General features: G+C 42.6%; 1 protein-coding gene across 1 annotated transcript in view; it reads right to left on the bottom strand.

The window, feature by feature from the left end:
* LOC127724874 (mucin-16-like) overlaps nucleotides 1-20,117 on the bottom strand; it is a gene marked incomplete at its 3' end in the record, with an annotated part of 75,791 nt that overhangs the window by 39,142 nt on the left and 16,532 nt on the right. The window contains exons 16-21 of the mRNA XM_052231879.1: nucleotides 19,637-20,100; nucleotides 18,565-19,051; nucleotides 18,199-18,483; nucleotides 16,084-16,113; nucleotides 3,061-13,578; nucleotides 915-947 (exon numbers count right to left, since the gene is read on the bottom strand). Of these exons, the coding sequence (XP_052087839.1) occupies nucleotides 915-947; nucleotides 3,061-13,578; nucleotides 16,084-16,113; nucleotides 18,199-18,483; nucleotides 18,565-19,051; nucleotides 19,637-20,100 (11,817 nt within the window). The remainder of the gene's footprint in view (nucleotides 1-914; nucleotides 948-3,060; nucleotides 13,579-16,083; nucleotides 16,114-18,198; nucleotides 18,484-18,564; nucleotides 19,052-19,636; nucleotides 20,101-20,117) is intronic.

Here is a 20,117-nt window from a genome sequence, read left to right as displayed (position 1 = left end):
CTGTTTATGAAGTCTTCACACTTAATCTGTTGGAAGTGCACTGATCGATATTTTAATCTTGGAAAAAATGATTTATCAGTTGTTATTTGCTTTGAACTAGCTTTCGGTAATTGTGAGAACTCTTAGATCGGTACTTTGCGTCTTTTTGTTTTTTTGTTTTTTTTTGTTTTTTTTGTCTTTTTATTAGGTTTGTTTGTGCTGTATGCTGTGTCGATTTGATTATTCAAGCCCTTTCCAGCAGATTTTAACAGTGTTTTCTATGTTATGCTATTGCATCACAGTGCAAATTAATGAATTAGATTTTAACCTTACGCAATATGTGAATCATGCTATCGATTTGATATCATCATTTTGAACTACGAATCAGAAGTGTCACTATGTAAATGTATATTCTTTATAATGTATTGTTTCATCGTAAAAACCATTTACACTAATTATGTTTTGATGCGCAAAGATTACCCCGAACGGACAGTTTTTTCTCTCCATTGAAATCAGGGAAAGAACCCACGCAGTTTCCAAGTTAACAGCAGATGTACTAGTAAGAGTGTGAACTGCGAAGGCTCGTCTTATGATTTCATATCAAACATCTCTGTTCAAAAGATTTGCAATTTATTTTACAAAAATACCCTCGTTTATGAAATGCTGGACGCTCTTTCTTTTGCAAAACATATTTTAAAAATCTCCTCTGTTAAGCGCATTTTAGTATGTATGTGATAAGGTACAGTGAGGATTAACGAGAGATTTAATTCATCAATATTTGTACATTGACAATTTCGGGTTCGTGCAATATTACTATTCTGATATACCGAGAAATGTAAGTTCTCTAACATGTGCGAACATGTGTATTCAATGCAATTTATTTTTATGGTCCTCAAAAATCGACACAATGTTTATATTATAAAGAAAGACCCTACCTGTTGTTGTTCCGTCATATGTTGTCGTTGAACCTATAAAAAACAGGTTTGTGTGTTATTTTAAACAAACATGAATCAATATATAAGTGCGATTTCTAGAAAATACTTATACGGCAAATGATGTATAAAAATCACACTTTCAAAGTTTTTGGTCTTTGTAGATGAATTTAGACTTTAAACTGTTACATACTGACAGTCGCACGGAACATAAATGTATTTCATGCTTATATAAGAAATACCAACTTGTTCTTAATGATCAGAGAGTATTGAAATTCGAATTTTAAACTCACAGAAGAGAATAAACACATATGTATTGGATCAGGTTTTTTTCCCCAAAATGTTCGACGAATGAACTGTGAGAAGCAGTATATCATATGAACGTCTGCAGTGAATTCGCACTACGGAGCAACATTAAATATAATATAGCGGAATCAATATTAAGTTTAACTAGAGTTAAATTTGTGAAAGCCCGTTTGACAGTTTAAAAAATTCAAATATTAAATTTGAAAAAGATTTGTTCGACAGGATTTATGTGGAGTTAGCAAAACATGATTAGGTGTTAAAAGAAAAAAACTGCGGCTCTTTTCACAAAAACATTAAAGAGTAAAATTAGTCGTAAGTCATACACATTTCAGTATAACTTACGATCAATTTTAATCGTAAGATTTTTTGTGAAAAGAGTCGCAGGACTTCAAGAAATCATTTTGATAGATTTTTGCTATCGCACCATTAACGTCTCTGACAGACTAACTAATAAAAAACAAACATAAAAATCCATTAACTTAAACAGACCTCATGTACATATGGTTTGTTATTTGCTTTATATAAATTGCATTCCAGGAATAAAGAAAATTTGGTTTTACTTGCTAAAGTGTAGTCATACCATGCCCGTTGTATGTTGTTTGAACATAACATGTGACTAAAAGTCAATACCGAAAGATAAAATGACATAGACAGAAAAACAAAATTCCAAAGGTAAAAAAGTATGATCTGATCTTTCAAGAAGTCCGAAGTTGTGAATGCTCATTATATTTTTAATACATACAAATTGCTGCTGTTGATTCGGAAAACAGAGCCTCAAAAAATATTGATTAAAATTGATTGCCTGATCAAAGAACTTGGAACTCACAAAAAATCTCGACATCACTATTATACACTAACATTATTCACGGACGAGCAGATGTTTTAAAATAACAAATCCATCCTTCACTCCTTTTGTATTAACATCTAACATCCAACAGTTTGGAAAGTCAAAATAAAAAGAAAAATAAACAAAAAGAATAGAAAATTGGAAGCTTAAAATACAGAAGCTATAAATAGACCATCTAAACCGTCTGAGTTCAATTATGCCTGAGGTAGATGTAACCATTTAAGCCTTAACTCACCGATATATATAGCTTAACAAACTGGAGATTCACTGACAAAATATTAGTATTTCGAATCAGTTCAATACCGAAGCAGTATCAGTGTATTGTACAGATAGTTCAACAGCAACGGTACCGTCCCAGTGATATAGGAAACACGGTTCATAAGTGTTTCTCGTTTTTTATATAGATTAGACCGTTGGTTTTCCTGTTTGATTGTTTTTATTCTAGTCATTTTTTGGGCCCTTTATAGCTTGCTGTTCGGTATGAGCCAAGGCTCCGTGTTGAAGGACCTATAATGGTTTACTTTTACATATTGTGACTTGGATGGAGAGTTGTCTCATTGGCATTCATACCACATCTTCTTATATCTATATACAGTATTCAATGATTATCGTGCACACAACACGTGCCTCTGGAATAACATTCATCATGTACACTTGAGACAAAAAGATAAGAACCGCTGGACAACTTCAAAATCAAAAGGAACTAATGAGAACAGCCAGAACTATTTCAGATAAACTATGCCTGAAGGAGTACACCTTTAACAGAATTACTCAATTTAACGAATCTACGATATTATTCATTAAATGAATCATTACAATACTTCAGTCTAAAATATAAAAATAGATATCTACGCCTGATAAATTTCAATTATGTTTTAGCATTTAAACAAATATACGTATCCATATTTATATATCATTTAGTCTGACAGACGGCTGTACCTTTGGTGCTGGTCATTTGCGAGGTGGAAGTTGCGATTGTGTCTGTTGTTGTCTCACCTGAAGTGCCAGTAGTCTGAGAAACAGTTGAACCATCGGTGCTTGACACTGTTGTGCCAGAGGTCTGAGAGACAACAGTTCCTTCGGTGATGGTCACTGGCGAGGTGTTAGTTCTGATTGTGCCTGTTGTTGGATCAGCTGTAGTGCCATTAGTCTGTGAGATCGTTGTACCTTCGGTGTTTAATACTGTAGTGCCAGTAGTCTGAGACACGGTTGTACCTTCATTGCTGGTCACTGGCGAGGTGGTAGTTGCGACTGTACTTGTTGATATCTCAGCTGTAGCTCTAGTATTTTGAGAGATGGTTGTACCTTCGGTGATAGTCATTGATGAGGTTGTGGTACCTGTGACAGAAGTTGTGTCAGCGATAGTGCCGGTTGTCTGCGAGACAGTTGTGCCTACGCTGCTAGTTACTGGTGAATTTGTGGTGGCAGTGACATTTGTTTTTTCAGAGACAGTGCCTATTGACTCAGAGGTAGAGCCTATTGACTCAGAGACCGTTTTCCATTTGGTGATAGTCACTGGTGAAGTTGTGGCGGCAGTGACAGTCGTTGTTTGAGCGGTAATGCCGGTAGTTTGAGAGACGGTTGTACCTTCTGTGCTTGTAACTGGTGAGGTTGTGGCAGCTGGTAAAGATGTTGTGTCAGCGATAGTGCCGGTTGTCTGTGAGACAGTTGTGCCTACATTGCTAGTCACTGGTGAAGTTGTGGCGGCAGTGACAGTCGTTGTTTCAGTTGTAGTGCTGTCAGTTTGAGAGACGGTTGTACCTTCGGTGCTAGTCACTGGTGTGGTAATGGCGGCAGTGACAGATGCTGTTTCAGAGGTAATGCCTGCTGACTCAGAGACAGTTGTGGTGTCCGTGACAGTTATTGTCTCAGTTGTTGTGCCGGTTGCTTGAGAGACGATTGTACCATCGGTGGTAGTTACGGGTGAAGTTGTCGCGACAATGACTGTCGTTGTTTCAGCGGTAGTACCGGCAGTTTGCGAAACGGTTGTACCTTCGGTGCTAGTCACTAGTGAAATTATGGCGGCAGTGGCAGTCGTTGTTTCAGAGGTATTGCCTGTTGACTCAGAGACAGTTGTGGCGTCCGTGACAGTTGTTGTCTCAGTTGTTGTGCCGGTAGTTAGAGTGACGGTTGTACCTTCGGTGCTAGTCACTGGTGAAGTGGTGGCATCAGTGACAGTCATTGATTCAGCGGTAGTGCCGGAAGTTTGAGAGACGGTTATACCTTTGGTGCTAGCTACTGGTGAGGTGATGGTGGCAGTGACAGTTGTTGTTTCAGAGGTAGAGCCGGTTGTCTCAGAGACAGTTGTACCGTTAGTACTAGTCACTGGCGAAGTTTTTTCGGCAGTGACAGTCGTTGTTTCAGCTGTAGTGCCGGTAGTTTGAGAGGCAGTTGTACCTTCGGTGCTAGTCACTGGTGAAAAGGTTGCATCAGTGACAGTCGTTGTTTCAGTGGTAGTGCCGGTAGTTTGAGAGACGTTTGTAACTTCGGTGCTAGCCACTGGCAAAGTGGTGGTGGCAGTGACGGTCGTTGTTTCAGAAGTAGAGCCGGTTGTCTCAGAGACAGTTGTACCGTTAGTGCTAGATACTGGCGAAGTTTTTGCGGCAGTGACAGTCGTTGTTTCAGCAGTAGTGCCAGTTGTCTTAGGGACAGTTGTACCATTGGTGCTAGTCATTGGCGAAGTTGTTTCATCCGTGACTGTTGTTGTCTCAGTTGTATTGTCGGCTGTTTGAGAGACGGTTGTACCATCGGTGGTAGTCACTGGTGAAGTTGAGGCGACAGTGACAGTCGTGTCAGCGGTAGTGCCGTTAGTTTGAGAGACGGTTATACCTTCGGTGCTAGTCACTGGCGAAGTTGTTGCGGCAGTGACAGTCGTTGTTTCAGCAGTAGTGTCAGTTGTCTTTGAGACAGTTGTACCTTTGGTGATAGTCACTGGCGAAGTTTTTTCATCCGTGACCGTTGTTGTCTCAGATGTTGTGCCGGCTGTTTGAGAGACGGTTGAACCATCAGTGGTAGTCACTGGCGAAATTGTTGCGACAGTGACAGTCGTTGTTTCGGCTGTAGTGCCGGTAGTTTGAGAAACGGTTGTACCTTCGGTGCTAGTCACTAGTGAAGTTATGGCGGCAGAGGCAGTCGTTGTTTTAGAGGTATTGCCTGTTGACTCAGAGACAGTTGTGGCGTCCGTGACAGTTGTTGTCTCAGTTGTTGTGCCGGTAGTTAGAGTGACGGTTGTACCTTCGGTGCTGGTCACTGGTGAAGTGGTGGCATCAGTGACAGTCATTGGTTCAGCGGTAGTGCCGGAAGTTTGAGAGACGTTTGTACCTTCGGTGCTAGCTACTGGTGAGGTGGTGGTGGCAGTGACAGTCGTTGTTTCAGAGGTAGAGTCGGTTGTCTCAGAGACAGTTGTAACGTTAGTGCTAGTCACTGGCGAAGTTTTTGCGGCAGTGACAGTCGTTTCAGAGGTATAGCCTGTTGACTCAGAGACAGTTGTGGCGTCTGTGTAAGTTGTTGTCTCAGTTGTTGTGCCGGTAGTTAGAGAGACGGTTGTACCTTCGGTGCTAGTCACTGGTAAAGTGGTGGTATCAGTGACAGTCATTGGTTCAGCGGTAGTGCCGGAAATTTGAGAGACGGTTGTACGATCGGTGGCAGTAACTGGTGAAGTTGTTCCGACAGTGACAGTCGTTGTTTCGGTGGTAGTGACGTTAGTTTGAGAGACAGTTGTACCTTCGGTGCTAGTCACTAGTGAAGTGGTTGCATCAGTGGCGGTCGTTGTTTCAGTGTTAGTACCGGTAGTTTGAGAGATGTTTGTACCTTCAGTGCTAGCTTCTGGTGAAGTGGTGGTGGCAGTGACAGTCGTTGTTTCAGAGGTAGAGCCGGTTGTCTCAGAGACAGTTGTACCGTTAGTGCTAGACACTGGCGAAGTTTCTGCAGCAGTGACAGTCGTTGTTTCGGCTGTAGTGCCGATAGTTTGAGAGGCAGTTGTACCTTCGGTACTAGTCACTGGTGAAAAGGTTGCATCAGTGACAGTCGTTGTATCAGTGGTAGTGGCGGTAGTTTGAGAGACGTTTGTAACTTCGGTGCTAGCCAATGGCGAAGTGGTGGTGGCAGTGACAGTCGTTGTTTCAGAAGTAGAGCCGGTTGTCTCAGAGACAGTTGTACCGTTAGTGCTAGTCACTGGCGAAGTTTTTGCGGCAGTGACAGTCGTTGTTTCAGCAGTAGTGCCAGTTGTCTTAGAGACAGTTGTACCATTGGTGCTAGTCATTGGCGAAGTTGTTTCATCCGTGACTGTTGTTGTCTCAGTTGTATTGTCGGCTGTTTGAGAGACGGTTGTACCATCGGTGGTAGTCACTGGTGAAGTTGAGGCGACAGTGACAGTCGTGTCAGCGGTAGTGCCGTTAGTTTGAGAGACGGTTATACCCCCGGTGCTAGTCACTGGCGAAGTTGTTGCGGCAGTGACAGTCGTTGTTTCAGCAGTAGTGCCAGTTGTCTTAGAGACAGTTGTACCATTGGTGCTAGTCATTGGCGAAGTTGTTTCATCCGTGACTGTTGTTGTCTCAGTTGTATTGTCGGCTGTTTGAGAGACGGTTGTACCATCGGTGGTAGTCACTGGTGAAGTTGAGGCGACAGTGACAGTCGTGTCAGCGGTAGTGCCGTTAGTTTGAGAGACGGTTATACCCCCGGTGCTAGTCACTGGCGAAGTTGTTGCGGCAGTGACAGTCGTTGTTTCAGCAGTAGTGTCAGTTGTCTTTGAGACAGTTGTACCTTTGGTGATAGTCACTGGCGAAGTTTTTTCATCCGTGACCGTTGTTGTCTCAGTTGTTGTGCCGGCTGTTTGAGAGACGGTTGAACCATCGGTGGTAGTCACTGGCGAAATTGTTGCGACAGTGACAGTCGTTGTTTCGGCTGTAGTGCCGATAGTTTGAGAGACGTTTGTAACTTCGGTGCTAGCCACTGGCGAAGTGGTGGTGGCAGTGACAGTCGTTGTTTCAGAAGTAGAGCCGGTTGTCTCAGAGACAAGTGTACCTTTGGTGCTAGTCACTAGCGAAGTTTTTGCCGCAGTTACAGTCGTTGTTTCAGCAGTGGCGCCAGTTGTCTTAGAGACAGTTGTACCATTGGTGCTAGTCATTGGCGAAGTTGTTTCATCCATGACTGTTGTTTTCTCAGTTGTTGTGTCGGCTGTTTGAGAGACGGTTGTACCATCGGTGGTAGTCACTGGTGAAGTCGAAGCGAGAATGACAGTCGTGTCAGCGGTAGTGCCGTTAGTTTGAGAGACGGTTATACCTTCGGTGCTAGTCACTGGCGAAGTTGTTGCGGCAGTGACAGTCGTTGTTTCAGCAGTAGTGCCAGTTGTCTTTGAGACAGTTGTACCTTTGGTGATAGTCACTGGCGAAGTTTTTTCATCCGTGACTGTTGTTGTCTCAGTTGTTGTGCCGGCTGTTTGAGAAACGGTTGAACCATCGTTGGAAATCACTGGCGAAGTTGTTGCGACAGTGACAGTCGTTGTTTCGGCTGTAGTGCCAGTTGTCTTTGAGACAGTTGTACCTTTGGTGATAGTCATTGGCGAAGTTGTTTCATCCGTGACCGTTGTTGTCTCAGTTGTTGTGCCGGCTGTTTGAGAGACGGTTGTACCATCGGTGGTAGTCACTGGTGAAGTTGAAGCGACAGTGATAGTCGTGTCAGAGGTAGTGCCGTTAGTTTGAGAGACGGTTGTACCATCGATGTTAGTCACTGGCGAAGTTTTGGCGACAGTGACAGTCGTTGTTTCGGCGGTAGTGCCGGAAGTTTGAGAGGCAGTTGTACCTTCGGTGCTAGTCACTGGTGAAGTGGTTGCATCAGTGACAGTCGTTGTTTCAGTGGTAGCGCCGGTAGTTTGAGAGACGTTTGTAACTTCGGTTCTAGCCACTGGCGAAGTGGTGGTGGCAGTGACAGTCGTTGTTTCAGAGGTAGAGTCGGTTGTCTCAGAGACAGTTGTAACGTTAGTGCTAGTCACTGGCGAAGTTTTTGCGGCAGTGACAGTCGTTTCAGAGGTATAGCCTGTTGACTCAGAGACAGTTGTGGCGTCTGTGTAAGTTGTTGTCTCAGTTGTTGTGCCGGTAGTTAGAGAGACGGTTGTACCTTCGGTGCTAGTCACTGGTAAAGTGGTGGTATCAGTGACAGTCATTGGTTCAGCGGTAGTGCCGGAAATTTGAGAGACGGTTGTACGATCGGTGGCAGTAACTGGTGAAGTTGTTCCGACAGTGACAGTCGTTGTTTCGGTGGTAGTGACGTTAGTTTGAGAGACAGTTGTACCTTCGGTGCTAGTCACTAGTGAAGTGGTTGCATCAGTGGCAGTCGTTGTTTCAGTGTTAGTGCCGGTAGTTTGAGAGACGTTTGTACCTTCAGTGCTAGCTTCTGGTGAAGTGGTGGTGGCAGTGACAGTCGTTGTTTCAGAGGTAGAGCCGGTTGTCTCAGAGACAGTTGTACCGTTAGTGCTAGACACTGGCGAAGTTTTTGCGGCAGTGACAGTCGTTGTTTCGGCTGTAGTGCCGGTAGTTTGAGAGGCAGTTGTACCTTCGGTGCTAGTCACTGGTGAAAAGGTTGCATCAGTGACAGTCGTTGTTTCAGTGGTAGTGGCGGTAGTTTGAGAGACGTTTGTAACTTCGGTGCTAGCCAATGGCGAAGTGGTGGTGGCAGTGACAGTCGTTGTTTCAGAAGTAGAGCCGGTTGTCTCAGAGACAGTTGTACCGTTAGTGCTAGTCACTGGCGAAGTTTTTGCGGCAGTGACAGTCGTTGTTTCAGCAGTAGTGCCAGTTGTCTTAGAGACAGTTGTACCATTGGTGCTAGTCATTGGCGAAGTTGTTTCATCCGTGACTGTTGTTGTCTCAGTTGTATTGTCGGCTGTTTGAGAGACGGTTGTACCATCGGTGGTAGTCACTGGTGAAGTTGAGGCGACAGTGACAGTCGTGTCAGCGGTAGTGCCGTTAGTTTGAGAGACGGTTATACCCCCGGTGCTAGTCACTGGCGAAGTTGTTGCGGCAGTGACAGTCGTTGTTTCAGCAATAGTGCCAGTTGTCTTAGAGACAGTTGTACCATTGGTGCTAGTCATTGGCGAAGTTGTTTCATCCGTGACTGTTGTTGTCTCAGTTGTATTGTCGGCTGTTTGAGAGACGGTTGTACCATCGGTGGTAGTCACTGGTGAAGTTGAGGCGACAGTGACAGTCGTGTCAGCGGTAGTGCCGTTAGTTTGAGAGACGGTTATACCCCCGGTGCTAGTCACTGGCGAAGTTGTTGCGGCAGTGACAGTCGTTGTTTCAGCAGTAGTGTCAGTTGTCTTTGAGACAGTTGTACCTTTGGTGATAGTCACTGGCGACGTTTTTTCATCCGTGACCGTTGTTGTCTCAGTTGTTGTGCCGGCTGTTTGAGAGACGGTTGAACCATCGGTGGTAGTCACTGGCGAAATTGTTGCGACAGTGACAGTCGTTGTTTCGGCTGTAGTGCCGATAGTTTGAGAGACGTTTGTAACTTCGGTGCTAGCCACTGGCGAAGTGGTGGTGGCAGTGACAGTCGTTGTTTCAGAAGTAGAGCCGGTTGTCTCAGAGACAAGTGTACCTTTGGTGCTAGTCACTAGCGAAGTTTTTGCCGCAGTTACAGTCGTTGTTTCAGCAGTGGCGCCAGTTGTCTTAGAGACAGTTGTACCATTGGTGCTAGTCATTGGCGAAGTTGTTTCATCCATGACTGTTGTTGTCTCAGTTGTTGTGTCGGCTGTTTGAGAGACGGTTGTACCATCGGTGGTAGTCACTGGTGAAGTCGAAGCGAGAATGACAGTCGTGTCAGCGGTAGTGCCGTTAGTTTGAGAGACGGTTATACCTTCGGTGCTAGTCACTGGCGAAGTTGTTGCGGCAGTGACAGTCGTTGTTTCAGCAGTAGTGCCAGTTGTCTTTGAGACAGTTGTACCTTTGGTGATAGTCACTGGCGAAGTTTTTTCATCCGTGACTGTTGTTGTCTCAGTTGTTGTGCCGGCTGTTTGAGAAACGGTTGAACCATCGTTGGAAATCACTGGCGAAGTTGTTGCGACAGTGACAGTCGTTGTTTCGGCTGTAGTGCCAGTTGTCTTTGAGACAGTTGTACCTTTGGTGATAGTCATTGGCGAAGTTGTTTCATCCGTGACCGTTGTTGTCTCAGTTGTTGTGCCGGCTGTTTGAGAGACGGTTGTTCCATCGGTGGTAGTCACTGGTGAAGTTGAAGCGACAGTGATAGTCGTGTCAGAGGTAGTGCCGTTAGTTTGAGAGACGGTTGTACCATCGATGTTAGTCACTGGCGAAGTTTTGGCGACAGTGACAGTCGTTGTTTCGGCGGTAGTGCCGGAAGTTTGAGAGGCAGTTGTACCTTCGGTGCTAGTCACTGGTGAAGTGGTTGCATCAGTGACAGTCGTTGTTTCAGTGGTAGCGCCGGTAGTTTGAGAGACGTTTGTAACTTCGGTTCTAGCCACTGGCGAAGTGGTGGTGGCAGTGACAGTCGTTGTTTCAGAAGTAGAGCCGGTTGTCTCAGAGACAGTTGTACCTTTGGTGCTAGTCACTGGCGAAGTTTTTGCGGCAGTGACAGTCGTTGTTTCAGCAGTAGTGCCAGTTGTCTTAGAGACAGTTGTACCATTGGTGCTAGTCATTGGCGAAGTTGTTTCATCCGTTACTGTTGTTGTCTCAGTTGTTGTGTCGGCTGTTTGAGAGACGGTTGTACCATCGGTGGTAGTCACTAGTGATGTTGAAACGACAATGATAGTCGTGTCAGTGGTAGTGCCGTTAGTTTGAGAGACGGTTATACCTTCGGTGCTAGTCACTGGCGAAGTTGTTGCGGCAGTGACAGTCGTTGTTTCAGAAGTAGAGCCGGTTGTCTCAGAGACAGTTGTACCTTTGGTGCTAGTCACTGGCGAAGTTTTTGCGGCAGTGACAGTCGTTGTTTCAGCAGTAGTGCCAGTTGTCTTAGAGACAGTTGTACCATTGGTGCTAGTCATTGGCGAAGTTGTTTCATCCGTCACTGTTGTTGTCTCAGTTGTTGTGTCGGCTGTTTGAGAGACGGTTGTACCATCGGTAGTAGTCACTGGTGAAATTGAAGCGACAGTGATAGTCTTGTCAGAGGTAGTGCTGTTAGTTTGAGAGACGGTTGTACTATCGATGCTAGTCACTGGTGAAGTTGTGGCGACATTGACAGTCGTTGTTTCGGCGGTAGTGCCGGAAGTTTGAGAGGCAGTTGTACCTTCGGTGCTAGTCACTGGTGAAGTGGTTGCATCAGTGACAGTCGTTGTTTCAGTGGTAGTGCCGGTAGTTTGAGAGACGTTTGTAACTTCGGTGCTAGCCACTGGCGAAGTGGTGGTGGCAGTGACAGTCGATGTTTCAGAAGTAGAACCGGTTGTCTCAGAGACAGTTGTACCTTTGGTGCTAGTCACTGGCGAAGTTGTTGCGGCAGTGACAGTCGTTGTTTCAGCAGTAGTGCCAGTTGTCTTTGAGACAGTTGTACCTTTGGTGATAGTCATTGGCGAAGTTGTTTCATCCGTGACTGTTGTTGTCTCAGTTGTTGTGCCGGCTGTTTGAGAGACGGTTGTACCATCGGTGGAAGTCACTGGTGAAGTTGATGCGACAGTGATAGTCGTGTCAGAGGTAGTGCTGTTAGTTTGAGAGACGGTTGTACTATCGATGCTAGTCACTGGTGAAGTTGTGGCGACAGTAACAGTCGTTGTTTCGGCGGTAGTGCCGGTAGTTTGAGAGATAGTTGTACCTTCGGTGCTAGTCACTGGTGAAGTGGTTGCATCAGTGACAGTCGTTGTTTCAGTGGTAATGCCGGTAGTTTGAGAGACGTTTGTACCTTTGGTGGTAGCCACTGGCGAAGTGGTGGTGGCAGTGACAGTCGTTGTTTCAGAAGTAGAGCCGGTTGTCTCAGAGACAGTTGTACCTTTGGTGCTAGTCACTGGCGAAGTTGTTGCGGCAGTGACAGTCGTTGTTTCAGCAGTAGTGCCAGTTGTCTTTGAGACAGTTGTACCTTTGGTGATAGTCATTGGCGAAATTGTTTCATCCTTCACTGTTGTTGTCTCAGTTGTTGTGCCGGCTGTTTGAGAGACGGTTGTACCATCGATGGTAGTCACTGGTGAAGTTGAAGCGACAGTGATAGTCGTGTCAGAGGTAGTGCCGTTAGTTTGAGAGACGGTTGTACCATCGATGCTAGTCACTGGAGAAATTGTGGCGACAGTGACAGTCGTTGTTTCCACAATAGTGTCGGTAGTTTGAGAGACAGTTGTACCGTCGGTGCTAGTCACTGGTGAAGTGGTTGCATCAGTGACAGTCGTTGTTTCAGTGGTAGTGCCGGTAGTTTGAGAGACGTTTGTACCTTCGGTGCTAGCCACTGGCGAAGTGGTGGTTGCAGTGATAGTCGTTGTCTCAGAGGTAGAGCCGGTTGTCTCAGAGACAGTTGTACCTTTGGTGCTAGTCACTGGCGAAGTTGTTGCAGCAGTGACAGTTGTTGTTTCAGCAGTAGTGCCAGTTGTCTTAGAGAAAGTTGTACCTGTGGTGCTAGTCTCTGGCGACGTTGTGGTGACAATGACAGTCGTTGTTTCGGCGGTAGTTCCGGTAGTTTGAGAGACAGTTCTACCTTCGATGCTTGTCACTGGTGGAGTGATGTTGTTAGTGACAGTTTTTGTGTCAGTTGTTGTGCCGCTTGTTTGAGAGACGGTTGTATCATTGGTGGTAGTCACGGGTGACGTTTTGGCGACAGTGGCAGTCGTTCTTTCAATGGTAGTGCTGGTAGTTTTAGAGACGGTTGTACCTTCGGTGCTAGTCACTGGTGATGTTGTGGCATCAGTGATAGTCGTTGTGTCAGCGGTAGTTTGAGAGATGGTTGGACCTGCGGTGATTGTCATTGGTGAATTGGTGGCGGCAGTGACAGTCGTTGTGTCAGCGGTAGTGTCGGTTGTTTGAGAGACAGTTGTGCCTTCGCTGCTACTCCCTTGTGAAGTTGTGCTGGCAGTAACATTTTTTGTATTAGAGGTAGAGGCGGTTGTCTCAGAGACAGTTGTACCTTTGGTGCTAGTCTCTGGCGAAGTTGTGGCGACAATGACAGTCTTTGTTTTAGCGGTAGTGTCGGTAGTTTGAGAGACGGTTATACCTTCGGTGCTAGTCACTGGTGAAGTGGTGGCGGCAGTGACAAATGATGTTTCAGCGGTAGTGTCGGTTGTACCTTCGTTATTAGTCATAGGCGAGGTTGTGGCAGCTGTGACAGATGTTGTGTCAGGGGTAGTTCCGGTTGTCTGCGGGATAGTTGAACCCACGCTGCTAGTGACCTGAGATGTCGTGGGGGTAGTGACAATTGATGTTTTAGTGTTAATGCCTGTCCACTCAGAGACAGTTGTATCTGTGATGCTAGTCACTGGCGATGTTGTGGCGTCATTGACAGTTGTCGTTTCAGCTGGAGTGCCTGTATTTTGAGAGACGTTTCTACCTTCGGTGCTTGTCTCTGTCGAAGTTGTTGCGATGGTGACAGTTGTTGTCTCAGCTATATTTATAATTAAATGTGACATTGATTAAATGATCATTTCTGAATATTGATTACCACTACTGAAGCTGAATGTTTTAAGTTTAGAAAAGTATATGGAAAAAAGTCAAGCCGAGTCAAAGATACCTCTATGTTCAAGACTCCAGAGTCGCGCCTACATAAGACTTATCAGTGGTGTTCAGGCTTGGGGTAATGTAAATGTACTCATTAATCAGCCGTAATCCGTTACAATTTTTCAACTAATCATAGTAATCATTAATCAGCCAAAAATCTGATGACATGTTATTTAATCTAATCAATTATTCTACAAAATACCTTGTAATCCTGATACGTTCTAATTTAAATGAAAAACAAATCTCAAATTGTGTTCGTGTCTTAAAAGAACATTTTTATTCTTTATATGTAATAAATATATAACTTGTTAAAACAGTTTTGTTCACTTTAAGCATGTTAAGATATTATGAAATATGGATATACATGTAGTTTGATACCAACAAAATGTTATTTAATATTGTTTTAACCTTCATTCATTAACATCATTAAAATGGGTTATTTTGATATTTTTTGTAATCAAATGTAATCAGAATTACTTGCCAATGTAATCATCAATTTGATAAGTTACTTTGAGAAATGGTGTAATCTTTAATTTAATATAATCGTACATTTGACAAAGTAATTATAATGTAATCATAACATTGAAAGTAATCAGACCCATCTCTGGTGGCGTTCGTATTAAAACTGGTTTTTTTTCAAACATTATGTGTACAAGTTTTTTTGGCATGAGTCATTAGACGATACAATGCAGAGATTATTAATTGACTTTCAAATATTCGGCTTTGAGCGTTCCTGATGAAGGTAAATCCAGAAAAGCGCTTCGGACGCATCAAATTTATTACGTGTTGTTTTCATTTTTTTAATATAATGGTATTGAAATTCAAGATTATTGCCGTTTTTTTTAGTTTAAATCAAGTTTCCTCTGATTTTTACACGAAGCTATTACCCTGTAAAATTAAGTTTACATCAAATGTAGCCTTCCGCAAAATTGATATCATGCAATAAAGTTTAGATCATCATTTCGGAGTACAAGGAGTACTGTAAATCCTTGTTGTATTCTTTTCAATTGGCTGCAGTTAAGTTGTTTATTCATTTCACGTGTTGCCTTCTTATTCATTCGTTTGATTGGGATACTCGACAAAACGATAATTATATTTTAATTAAAGGACCCAGACTCTAAAAGACATCAATTGCATGCTTCATTATTGTTTTAACTGGTTTTGAACTGTTAAATGCACTCTGAAAATAAAGGTTTGCCTAAACAATGCCCTGTCCAAAATTAAGAAGTTTTAAAAGGAAGTATTTTTAGCTGTGTTCCTTGTTAAAATTCCATCCATTGTGTCTTTTATTGATCGTGAAATTACATCAAAAGGTGGCCAAAAACTGTCAAAGCAATATGGGCGGTTGAAATCCGAAAACCAACATAAGCCAATGGACTTTATACTGTAAACATGAATATATTTTTGTGATGCGTAAAATGCCGAAAGTATACCCCCTGCTCGAATACTTTGTAAACAAAAACAATACTGATATGAGGAACGAAATTATGGCTATTTAAGAATAGCTTTAGTTGCTTGTTCCTGAATCTGAATTGTCATTATGTAATTATATATTTTTAACGATGTGTTGTTTTCATTTCATCATATATAAATTGTTTTCATTAATCATATTTCGATGCACAAGGTTTATCCCGCGCGAAAGTGTATGCCTTGAAATCGTGGAAATAACATATTTCTTGCATGAAGATATATTACTCGTATCACACTGCACGGAGTGTGATACGAAAAATGCATTAATTTGATTGGCTTATCCAGCATCATTAGACTATATTACGACATTCCCATTTGCTATTCGTTTGGTCATTTAATGCTTTTCAAAGATTAAGACGATAAAATGTCGTCCATGACAACGGACATATGTAAATTCTTTATTAACATACAAACCAATCACACTTTTCATCTGAAAATCTTCTTTTTTTTGTTAACTTTTATTACATTTTGAAGCGTACAAAAAGTTTAAAATGTCTGATGTTTAATTTTGACGCCGGAACAGGATATATGACGTCATACTGGTATACGAAAAGACTTCCCAAAGATTTGCGGAATTTTTTATTGAACACATGAGAGTGTTGACCATACGAGCAATATGTTTAAAAACCCGTGAGAATTGAATATGGTTTGATATCAACTCTCGTAATTTGATTTAAATAGACTAATAATTCATTATTAAATTGAAATAGAATAACTCGGGTTGATATCAAGCTATATCCAATTCTCACTCAGTTTGAAACCTATACTTATACAATGGACCTTTTCATTTTCGAGCGATATTGCACTTCTGTTATATCGGGAAATGTAAACTTTCTAACATGTGCGTGCATGCATGCTCATATGTACATTCCATGCGAATTCTTTTGATGCTATTACAAAATCGACACAGAAAAGACCTTACCTGTTGTTCCGTCAGCTATCGTCGTTGAACCTATAAAAAAAGTTTTTTGCGTTAGTTTAAACAAGCATGAATCCATATTCAAGTGCGAATTTGTAAAAAATACGTATACGGCAAATGGTGTATAAGAAAAACCCTTCCAACGGGTTCCTGTCCGGAATCACATTTTGACAATAAGTCTCGGAAGAAACAATAATTATTTTTTTGTTACTTTTTGCGGGTAATCGTAGCCAGTGCCCTCAAAGTTCTCTTTCTTTGTATTATTAGTTCAATTTAATCTTTCAACTGTTACACATTTGCATGAAAAATAGATTACATATCACTATCTTAAAGATAAACTTTATAAAAGATACGGAGAGCATTGCAATTAGGATTTTAAACTCACAGGAGAACAAACAGACACGTATATCGGATCAGTTTTTTTTTCAAATTGTTCACCGGAAATATTACGTTTGTAAACATTTCACAAATTATATTAGTTTATCAACTTTCAACTAACAAGTTCAGTCTTTAGTTTTCTGTGTTGTGTTTTGTGTACTGTTGTTTGTCTTTTCGTCGTTTTTCATTTTTTGCAATGACATTGGGTTGAGTGTGTATCTTTGAGACACATTTTATGGATAAGAGATATTTTTTGGATAATTATCTGTGTTATTTTGAAAACTTTCTTTCTTCTTGGAATTGAACTGTCTAGCACCATGAACTGTGAGATGCAGTATATCATATAAACGTCTGCAAAGACGTCTCACTACGTGTACTTAGCGACATTTAAAATTGTTAATGCACGTTTTAGAGTAAAACAACAAATAAGATAAAAACGAGATTATTGCAGAGCTAGCAAAACATGATAAGTGTCAAAGGAAAACCAAATGAACTCTTTTTGATAGATTTGTACTAACGCCCCCTAACCGTTTCAAATAAGGAGGCCTTGTGAGTTAACACACCTTAATGTCTTAAATAACGGACAAAATAGCACAAGGTAAACATAAAAATCCATTAACTTAAATAGATCTCGTGCTCCTAAAAATACGTAAATACGGTTTGTTATTTGCTTTATATAAATTACATTCTAGGAATAAAGGAAATGTAATTTTACCTGCCAGAGTGTGATTATACCATTTCACTTTTTACATGGCTTAAACATATCATCTGACTAACGTCAATACTAAAAGATGAAATAGCATAGACAGAAAAAAAAACAATCTTTGAAGAAGCCCGATGTAGCAAACGCTTATTACAATATTGATTTAAATGCAAAAAAACATTATTTAGATTGCCTAACAAAGAACTTGGAATTCACAGCCAATTTGGACATCCCACTTTTACAATAACATCATTCACGAACGAGAAGATGTTTCAAATTACAAATCCGTCTTTCACGCCTTTGGTCTTAATATCTAACATCCAAAATAGAAAAAGAAAAAGCAGGGAACATTGGAAAGTTTAAAAATCAAAAGCTTTAAACAGAACAACCAAACCAAGCAAAAAAGAAAAACAAACGAAAAGAAAGTGAAAATTGGAGAATGTAAAAATCAAAAGCTGTAAATAGATGCCTGAGGTAGTTAGCACACCGACATAGTTTAACAAACATGAGATTCACTGACAATATACTAATATCTCTCTTTGAAGTATCCAAAACCGAAACAGTATCTTTTAAGTGTATTGTATAGATAGTCCAACAGCAACGGTACCGACCCAGTGATATAGTTAACACAGCATGCGATGATTATTGTTCACACAAGTGACTCTGGAATAATCTTCATCATGTACGCTTGAGACAAAAAGTTTAGAGCTGCAAAAAGTATAAACCACTGGACAGCATCCAAATCAAAAGGGACTAATGAAAACAACCATTTAAAATCAACGTTGACTGAGGGAAATGACCTTTAACCTTTATCAGAATAACTCAACCAACGACAATATATAGTATTTGAGTCATTGCAATACTTAAGTCTAACATATAAAATAGCGAACAACCAAGCTTGACAAATTTCAATTCTGTTTTGGCAATTAAACAATTATAAGTATCCATATTTATCTATCATTTAGTACGACAGACAGTTGTACCTTTGGTGCTGGAAGATGCGACGGTTGCGATAAACGTTGTCTCATCCGTGGTACCGTTTGTTGGAATGACAGTTTTACCTGTGGTGCTGGTCACCGGTAAAGTTGTGGTGGATGTGACAGTTGTTTTGTCAGCAGTAGTACCAGTTGAACCTTCTGTTCTGGTCATTGGCGAGGTGATAGTTGCAACTGTTGTTGTCTCAGATGGCGTGCCAGTAGTATGAGAAACAGTTGTACCTTCAGTGCTTGACACGGTTGTGCCAGTAGGCTGAGACACGGTTGAACCTTCGGTGCTGGTCACTAGCGAGGAAGTAGTTGCGATTGTGCCGGTGGTTGTCTCAGCTGTTGTTCCAGTAGTCTGTGAGATAGTTGTACCTTCGGTGCTTGATACTGTTGTGCCAGTAGTTTGCGAGACCGTTGTACCTTCGGTGCTGGTCACTGACGAGGAAGTAGTTGCAACTGTGCCAGTCGTTGTCTCAACTGTAGTGCCAGTAGTCTGTGAGACAGTTGTACCTTCGGAGCTTGATACTATTGTACCAGTAGTTTGAGACACAGTTGTACCTTCGCTGCTGGTCACTGGGAAGGTTATAGTTGCAACTGTGCCAGTTGTTGTCTCAGCTGTAATGTCAGTAGTCTGTGAAACAGTTGTACCTGCGGTGCTGGCTACTGGCGAAATTGTTATTTCGACTATGCCTGTTGTTGTCTCTGCTGTAGAGCCAGTAGTTTGAGACACAGTTGTATCATCGGTGCTAGATCCTGTTGTGCCGGTCGTTTGAGAGACAGTTGTACCTTCCGTGCTGGGCACTGGTGAGGTGGTAGTTGCAACTGTGCCTGTTGTTGTCTCAGTTATAGTGCCAGTAGTCTGTGAGACAGATGTACCTTCGGTGTTTGAAATTGTTGTGCCAGTAGTCTGTGAAACAGTTGTACCTTCGGTGCTTGATACTATTGTACCAGCAGTCTCAGACACGATTGTACCTTCGGTGCTGGTCACAGGCGAGACAGTTGTTGCTGCCGTGCCTGTTGTTGTCTGAGCTATATTTCCAGTAGTCTGTGAGACAGTTGTACCTTCGGTGCTTGTAACTGTTTTGCCAGTAGTCTGAGACACGGTTGTACCTGCAGTGCTGGCTACTGGCGAAGTTGTTATTTCGACTATGCCTGTTGTTGTCTCTGCTGTAGAGCCAGTAGTTTGAGACACAGTTGTATCATCGGTGCTAGATCCTGTTGTGCCAGTCGTTTGAGAGACAGTTGTACCTTCCGTGCTGGGCACTGGCGAGGTGGTAGTTGCAACTGTGCCTGTTGTTGTCCCGGCTGTAGTGCCAGTAGATTGAGATATAGTTGTACCTTCGGTGCTTGACACTGTTGTGCCAGTAGTCTGAGAGACAGTTGTACCTTCGGTGCTAGTCACTGGCGAGGAGATTGTTGCGATTGTGCCAGTCGTTGTCTCAGCTGTAGTGCCAGTAGTCTGTGAGACAGTTGTGCCTTCGGTGCTTGATACCGTTGTGCCAGTAGTTTGAGACACAGTTGTACCATCGGTGCTAGATCCTGTTGTGCCAGTCGTTTGGGACACAGTTGTACCATCGGTGCTTGAAAATCTTGTCAGAGGAGTTTGTGAGACGGTTGTAGCTTCGGTGCTGGTCACTAGCGATGTGGTTGTTGTTATTGTGCCAGTCGTTGTCTCAGCTGTTGTTCCTGTAGTTTGAGAGACAGTTGTACCATCGGTGCTGGGCACTGGCAAGGTGGTAGTTGCAACTATGCCTGTTGTTGTCCCGGTTGTAGTGCCAGAAGGCTGAGATATAGTTGCACCTTCGGTGCTTGACACTGTTGTGCCATTAGTCTGAGAGACAGTTGTACTTTCAGTGCTTGATACTGTTGTGCCAGTCGTTGTATCAGCTGTGGTGCCAGTAATCTGAGAGACATTTGTACCTTCGTTGCTCGTCACTGGCGAGGTGGTAGTTGCGACTGTGCCAGTAGTTGTC

This window comes from Mytilus californianus, unplaced genomic scaffold, assembly GCF_021869535.1.
Source record: "Mytilus californianus isolate M0D057914Y unplaced genomic scaffold, xbMytCali1.0.p SCAF_14, whole genome shotgun sequence".
NCBI classification, from domain to species: Eukaryota; Metazoa; Mollusca; class Bivalvia; order Mytilida; family Mytilidae; genus Mytilus; species Mytilus californianus.
This window is presented reverse-complemented; position numbering and strand designations above follow the sequence as displayed.